Source organism: Leptodactylus fuscus, chromosome 1, assembly GCF_031893055.1.
Source record: "Leptodactylus fuscus isolate aLepFus1 chromosome 1, aLepFus1.hap2, whole genome shotgun sequence".
Classification (NCBI taxonomy): Eukaryota; Metazoa; Chordata; class Amphibia; order Anura; family Leptodactylidae; genus Leptodactylus; species Leptodactylus fuscus.
In genome coordinates, this window is record NC_134265.1 from 169,746,801 (window position 1) to 169,754,871 (window position 8,071).

The following is an 8,071-nucleotide window of genomic DNA, read 5'->3' on the forward strand; positions in this document are numbered from 1 at the left end:
TTTGAAGGAAAAAAAACAAAACAATGGAATTGCAGCTGTACGTAGATTTAGTTGTGCGCCATCCAGTTTGGATCTTGCTATGGAACCAAAAGCTGTTTATTTAACAGTATAGGGGCTAGACACTGCTTAAAAGGGTTAGTGTACTTTATATGTCAGTGTTAGTAAGTGGACTCATATAGACAAAATACACATGACATAAATTGAACAGCTTTATTGCAATGATTGACAATTATTATACAGTTAATTTTAACAAATAATACAGACTTCTACAAAAAATACAAAGCATATAAAAGTATTATTAATATACAAAGAATCATTCAAAACATTCCTTCTGAACTACAGGTAAGGCATTGATGTGTTATATTTTTTCTCTTACTAGTGATTTTCTTGGTTTATTCTAGGGTAAAGTCCATTGATATTCCCACCGTCCTTACGTTGGTAGTAAGAAGCATCCCGTAACATTCCAGGAAATGAGTAATCCATTCCAGGATGAAAAGGAAAAGATGGAACAAAGCCAGATGTAAAGTACGGAGAGATAAATCCAGGAAGACCTCTGTTAGATGTGGAATAAGCAAAGCGTAATGGACTGAGTCCAAGTCTTTGATGAAACATACTAGCGTCAGCACCAGCTGATGATGGACTTGTGTGCAAAGGGGAAAAGGCAGATTTAGCACCAAAACCACCAAAGCCTAACCCAGTAAAGTTCAATGCTGAATCCCTTGAGAACTTACTGAGGTCTGATCCAGATGGACCATCAATTTCTTTGCCATCTTGTGTGTGTTCTTTGCCATTTAAAACCAACTCTATAGCTTGGACAACGTCTCCTTTGCAGTAGTGTAAAATGCCTTCTAAAGTGGTTAGTTTATGGTTGGGAAAAACTTTGCTTAAAATCTCCAGGGGATCTCTTGGTTTTACAGAGACAACTGGGACATTAGAATTTGAAGCACTGTTCTCTTTTGGCCACTCACTTTCATTTCCTGATTCCAGATCAGAAGATGACAAAGATGTTGGACTGTCCGCACCTTCGGATCTTCTTTCAGAGCAGGGAGACTCAATGGATACTTCTTTGCTTGCTGTTTTCAGACCAGAGGACTTTAGTAGGTGATCTGCCCTGGCTTGCCCATTTGGAGGTGTCTGTGACACAGTAGCATTGGTGTTGGAACTTGATAATCTGTCGTAGAACTGATTATATTTCTCCTTTGAATTATCTGAATCTAAAGGAAAAATATACAAAAGCAATTTAGTATTTTGCTGTCTTATTGTTTATAATTACTCTATTTTGTGATTAAATTAAGTATTTAAGGTTATGCTTAAAGAGAAATTCCCATGTTATGCATTTATGAAATATAAACAGATTCTGAAAAATGGTGATACCATGACCTAGGTATATAGAGAGGTGGCCGGGCATGTCCAGCTCTCCCCATTTATTTATTATGTGAGTTTTCAAACCAGCCAGATAAGTTTGACAGCAGTTTTCTGAACTTGTATAGAAATAAATGGAGAGAGTAACACTTGTGTGAACACTTTTCCATTCATCCCAAGCACAGGATGTGAGTTCTCAACCACCATTCTCGGCATAGAGTTCAGACTCACATGTATAAGACCTTTATGGTCAATCCTGTGTAAATACTGCACCATAAATTCCTATTATGGTAGAATCCCTTTCTTCGTCACCAGTCTAAGGTATGACCATGAATCCTAAGGGTGCATAGACTACATTGGTACATGGCAAACATAAGTGAAAACATGTACCAAAATGACTGCACGTTATGAGTACACAGAATACTATGGGTCCTCTGAATGTGATGTCTCTATTTTCTATGTCAACCTAATAGTTTTGTAAAAGTGTATCATTTAGCCTGTTCTGACTGATGTATTCTGCAGTTTAGGTGCTGTTTATGTTCATGCTGTTTGTCAGTTTCTCTCAGCATATACACCCCTAGATATATACATTTCCATAGACTTCTTTATAAGCGCACATTTGGCTAATTTACACCTGAACGCCTCCTTTTTAGCTGTACGGGACACTTTCTGCAGTTGTCTATGTTACATCTAATGTTATATACAAGGCACTGGCAAACAAATACATTGGCATTGCTATGTATAGCATTTCCATACAGCTGTCTCTCTTCACTTATACATTGTAAGCCCTTGCTGGCTGGGTTCTCTATGCCACTGTACCAGTTGGTTACTAAGTTAATCTATTGTACTGTTTTTTGTGTATTTTTGTCTTTAGTATGTAAACCCTCATCAATATGTAAAGAACAGCAGAAAAGAATAGAAAATACAGTATGCCATACAGAAATCAGATCCAAGCTGGTGGTTTCATATAATATTTTTAGTACATAATAGTGAAATATGTAATTTTAGGTGTTATACACAATTATTATTTTCACATGATTCCATATTCTAGATTGAAATAAGACAGTTGTTCCTATTCTAGAATCCTCTTCTTGAATTAAAGTCAATTAAGTGCCAAGACTTCATCTCCATTCCTGCCAGAAGCTTTTTTTTAGGTGTGAACTAATATGTGGTTATGTGCACGGGAGATTAGAAAGCTATTTCACTCTGTACAGTTCTGGATGGTCATTTTAGTTTAGTTATGCACTAGAAAACTTGTATAGGCATGGTAAAGGTTTCATTTTTTACATTTGGTAAGTGTATTCCAACAGCAAAAGTTCAAGTTATACTCAAGTGAGACACGCCTAGTCACATGTGAATTATCAAAGCCATATTATACTTGTGTAATCTTTAGCTGCTATTAAGTAATATGACATATAATCAATATCCAAAATAATTGCTGCCTTAAATGTACCTTCTCAACAGAACCTTGTAGATGCATAGCAAAGGTAAGAATAGGCAAACAGAAGTAAAATGTCTTATACGTAAGAAATTTACACGTGAATAACTTTATCAATCTCAGCTCTCAACTTTATTACTCTTATTAAATATTTGCCTTAATTCTGAATTAGTATAGCGATCAAGAGAATATTTTCACATTTTTACTTGTATTTATGTAGACTAGTTGAAATGCTGTAAGTTTTGCTGTAGTTTATTGAAAGTTCGTAGTTTGTAATCTGATATCTGCCAATATGGGGCAAATATTACCCTGGTTTACATACGATTTTGAATGTTAAAAGATATTTCTTAAACATTTTTTTTTTACATATGCAACGTGAGACAATTTGCATATAAAGCAACCTTCATATTATTTCTTTAGATCACATATGTAGCTATGTTACCTTAAAACGCGTTCCTATAAATATTGGATTAAAGTGTAAGCATCATTTATGTTTCATATATATATATATATATATATATATATATATATATATATATATATACAATATTTAAATAGTAGGCTAGGTATATTTTTGAAACATGAAGGTAAATATATTAACATAAAATGTATAATAATGTATAGATAATATATGATTATTAATCAATATAACTTGCCTTTTTCTCAGTATTTTTTTATTGTCACACAGTTATCTGAATAAATATCACTTATTGTACGCTGCTTTCTTTGCTGGCAAGTTTTTACTTGAAGTTTCAAATTGCAAAACTGTGAAAAGTGCTGTTTGCAATAAGCTTAAGGATGACAAACTATGGAGATTATTTATTTTTACATCTGCAAGAAGTTCTTATCAGACTCAAAAATTATTTCTATTAATTCAATATTAATAGGTAAAATGGTATTGTAATCATAGAACAGAGGAGTTGATAGTCTCCATTCACAGAACAATAAGTTCTGTGAATAAGTAAAAGAGTATTGGACTATTGTTATTTAACTCTTAATACAATCGCAATACATTTGATGGTTTTGTTTCCATTTACGACACCTCTAGAATATTCCACACAAACAAAACATTAATTCATTCTAAATAAATGTGCCACTTGATTATTCATAGTTTACTATAATCAGTTGTGTATATAAAATACATCAAACATCCATGGAGATAGAATACACCAGAAAAGGGGCCAAATATGAAAGTAAATATATTTTAGTAAAAAAATTTGTAAAACAAACTTTTTCGTTATAAATTATAAGTTTTAAATTCTAATATTTACAGTATTCTATATTCTACTTCTTAAATGATATAAAGTTTATTTTATTGAGCCTGCTATCGTTGATGCTGTGGAATATGACAAGATCGATTTCAAATTGAATAAAGTAAATATTTTGTTATATTATGTTGCATGTTTGCATATAATAATAATAATAATAGTAATAATAATAATTAATAATAAACGAGTAATTAATTTGAATTAGTTTCAAACTAGTTACTCACCTTTATGTTTATGCTAAAGTATGCTGGGGAAAACACATTTTTCGCTTTATAAAAAAAATAGTATTATGCCAAATGTTCATTAGAAGAAATATATATATATATATATATATATATATATATATATATATATATATATATATATATACCTTGATCTGAAATAATTATATTCTCCAAGATTTTCTAAGAAAACACCTAAATAAATATAGCAGAGGCTCTCAGTTTGTAATTTATGATCTGGTTTTGTCCCTAATCAATGATCTGGTTTTGTGACTCCAGCAAATCAGCATTTCCACAGATGAGATGTGTCAACTTAATATGGGGTTATAAATCAATAGCGCTGTTCGTATGACACATTTGTTTTAATACTGATTTCCCTAAATCATTATGTCATAGAGCACTTCATGAATTTGCTGTAAGTTAATGTAGATTAAAGTTTCAGTGATGCTCTGACCTGCCATACTGTACGTATATATTATTTTCTGGCCTAAATATACTGTACTGTTTGTCAACAAACATCTAGTAACCTTTTACCATCCTTCCTGCTTTAACACTATTAAGCACTATTATTATCATGTGAGATAATAAATGTGATAATGATATGATATTGCATCCAGGTTTATTTTGTGCCTTCTCACAACAGATAAATAAATTCATATGCATACCAATCCATTAGTTTACACGCAGAATATTTAGCAATACATACCCTTAGAGAGTGATATAGTTAACATATATTAGATAGATAGATAGATAGATAGATAGATAGATAGATAGATAGATTCTTAGACTGATAGATATCACACACACAAAGACATGGAGATATAGAAACAAAGATTGACAAACATTAAATAGAATATTCTTAGATAGATAGATAGATAGATAGATAGATAGATAGATAGATGGAATGATTGATAGATAGATGGTATATAGGATAGATAGATAGATAGATAGATAGATGATAGATAGATAGATAGATAGATAGATAGATAAAGACATAGAACTATAGAATGATAGATGGAAAGATAAATAGAAAGCTAGAATGATTTATAGATGATAGAAAGAAGGTTGACAGACACGAAAAATAGAAATATAGATTGTCAGACATTATATAGAATATTCTTTGATAGACACATAAAAATGTATAATGATAAATGGATAGATATTACAAAGACACAGAATGATAAATAGAAATATTAATATTATATGATAATGATTATATAATATCTAGAATGACCGATAGATATTAGACAGATAAATAGAAATATAGGGGGGCCACACGGTGGCTCAGTGGTTAGCACTGCAGCCTTGCAGCGCTGGAGTCCTGGTGTTCAAATCCTGCCAAGGGCAAAAAACCATCTGCAAGGAGTTTGTATGTTCTCCCCGTGTTTGCATGGATTTCCATCCCATATTCCAAAAAAGACATACTGATAGGGAAAAAATGTACATTGTGAGCTCTATGTGGGCTCACAATCTACATTTAAAAAAAAAAAAAAATAGAAATATAGGTTGATAGATAATTAATAGACAAAAGATTCTTAGGTTCATATATTGATAGAAATATAGATTAATAGACAAATTGCCACACATTAAATAGACACATAAATACTTAGAAAGATTGATTGAAATGTTGATTATTAGACGGATAGATATTAGATAGACGTGAACTACTATAAACTGATATAGAAATAGATACAATGATCCCATAGATGATGATAATATGACATCAGGAGTTATTTATGTTCCTTACTAAAACTGAAAAATCAATCCATACTTATACAAACCCATTAGTATACACGCAAAATACACAGACAGAAAGGAAGAAGATATATAGAAATACAAATTCATAGACAAATGGAGATAGATAGATAGATAGATAGATAGATAGATAGATAGATAGATAGATGATAGATAGGAGATAGATAGATAGATAGATAGATAGATAGATAGATAGATAGATAGATAGATAGATGAGAGAGATTACATAAAATATTCTTGAAAAGATAGCTATTAGATTCTTAGCTATATTCATAGATTGAAATAGAAATTAATAGACAGATTAATAAACATTAATAGGCCTATAAAAACATAGAACAAATAATAGAAATGTAGATTAATAGACTGAAGAATATTAGCTAGAAAGATAGATGTGAACTAGATAAACAAATCTAGAAATAGACCGATCCAAGAATCATAGCTGAATATGAAAATATAAATTAACAGACCGATTGATAGACATTAGATGGACACATAAGTACATGGAAAGATAGAAACATATTTCAACTTTTAATCATGTCTTCCTTTTCTCTTCTTTCCTCAAGGTTATTCAGAAATTAAATTGTAGATTGATAGATTGACACATAGATAAAAATGTAAATTGGTAAATAAGCACATAGATAGATAGATAGATGCTATGTATAATAGATAGATAGATGATAGATAGATAGATAGATAGATAGATAGATAGATAGTAAGAAGATTCTTAGATAGTAGATATAAACTAGTCTGATATACGGAAGAAGATTCTTAAATAGATAGATAGATAGATAGATAGATAGATAGATACAGTATCTATAGATAGATAAATAAATAAATAAATATATTGATAGATATGTACTAGATAAATAAGTAAGGGATAAAATCACTTTTACTCACCTTTATTCTCTTGCTGACTGAAAACTGGCATTATATCTGTTTTATGTCTAATATGTTCCCCTCCATCACTTACAGATCCAGTATACATGAAATGTTGCACACCCCGAACTTCACATTCTTCTTGAGCTTGCTGTCTTCTAAGAGCTACTTGTGCAGCCATAACTCTTTGACGCTCGGCAATCAGGGTACATTTGGCACAGGAACAGTCCCTCCAACGACAAAAACGTTTGTGCCCTTTAAGTGCTGATACGACCCCGTGATTTCGGCATCGCGCACATTTCGGCGTTCGAGGATATAGAGCACTTCCACCTGCTCCTCTTTCCAAAGCCATACGTGGGGTACAAGCTGCTGCTGCGGCTGCAGCTGCGGCTCTTAAGAGAAGAGTTGGAGGCCTCAAAAATGAGGCAGGCATGGGCACTGATGGTGGTACTGACAAAGTTGATGAGGATGAATGAGGTGGAGGTGGCACTGGAGAAAGCAAGCTAGGGGGTAGCAGGGACCTAGAGGTAATATTTGAAGTGGAGCTACTGCAATCCATTGCTACTTGGCAACTGGAGCAAAGCTTCAGCTCAGCCCTGACTGCCTCCCTGTAGTAGAATGAGTGGTTCAGTGTGTCAAACACTGGTAAACAAATCTCTGTTACTATGAAGCCATCCCCCAGTCTCCTCCTTTGCAAACCAGATGTTCAGTGTGATTTCAGGTTTGGCAGGAGGGTCCTGCAATAAGATGCTTGAAAGGAGGTGTAGCATAAATCGTAGAGGGATTTCTCTGACCATTCTTACAAAGGGTGTACTATTAATAGCATGTAATAGTGACAATAACTACACTCCCCTACAGCAGTAGAATAGGGGTCTAGGTGTGGCCAGATTAGAGACTACATAAAGAATTTAAGAGCATATCAAATTGCACATCTAAGCTAAAAAAGAAATAAATATATTTACATGTTCTATGCATTTTGTTTGTAAACTTTAAAATAAAAGTTTTTGGGGGGATGATTTCATGAGAACTACAGAACAGCAAACTTTTTCTAATCAAAGTACAGAATATACAATGTACAGATCAACCATAACAATAAGGCAGGGTTCACACTACCATTGGATTCCGTTATGAAGGTGTCCGTTTAAAAAAAT

General features: G+C 32.6%; 1 protein-coding gene across 1 annotated transcript; it reads right to left on the bottom strand.

The window, feature by feature from the left end:
• Positions 1-375: 375 nt before the first annotated feature.
• Positions 376-7,504, bottom strand: DMRTA1 (DMRT like family A1). Its single transcript, XM_075263750.1, has 2 exons — positions 6,942-7,504; positions 376-1,214 (listed from the first exon to the last, which is right to left on the bottom strand). The coding sequence occupies exons 1-2, from the start codon at positions 7,477-7,479 to the stop codon at positions 376-378; spliced, it is 1,377 nt and encodes a 458-aa protein (XP_075119851.1). The 5' UTR covers positions 7,480-7,504.
• Between the last annotated feature and the right edge of the window lie 567 nt (positions 7,505-8,071).

Coding starts and splice junctions, on each gene's coding strand:
- DMRTA1 (XM_075263750.1), bottom strand. CDS start 7,479: ATGGATTGCAGTAGCTCCACTTCAAATATTACCTCTAGGTCCCTGCTA. Junction 1,215..6,941: donor CAGTCAGCAAGAGAATAAAG/GTGAGTAAAAGT, acceptor TTTTTCCTTTAG/ATTCAGATAATTCAAAGGAG.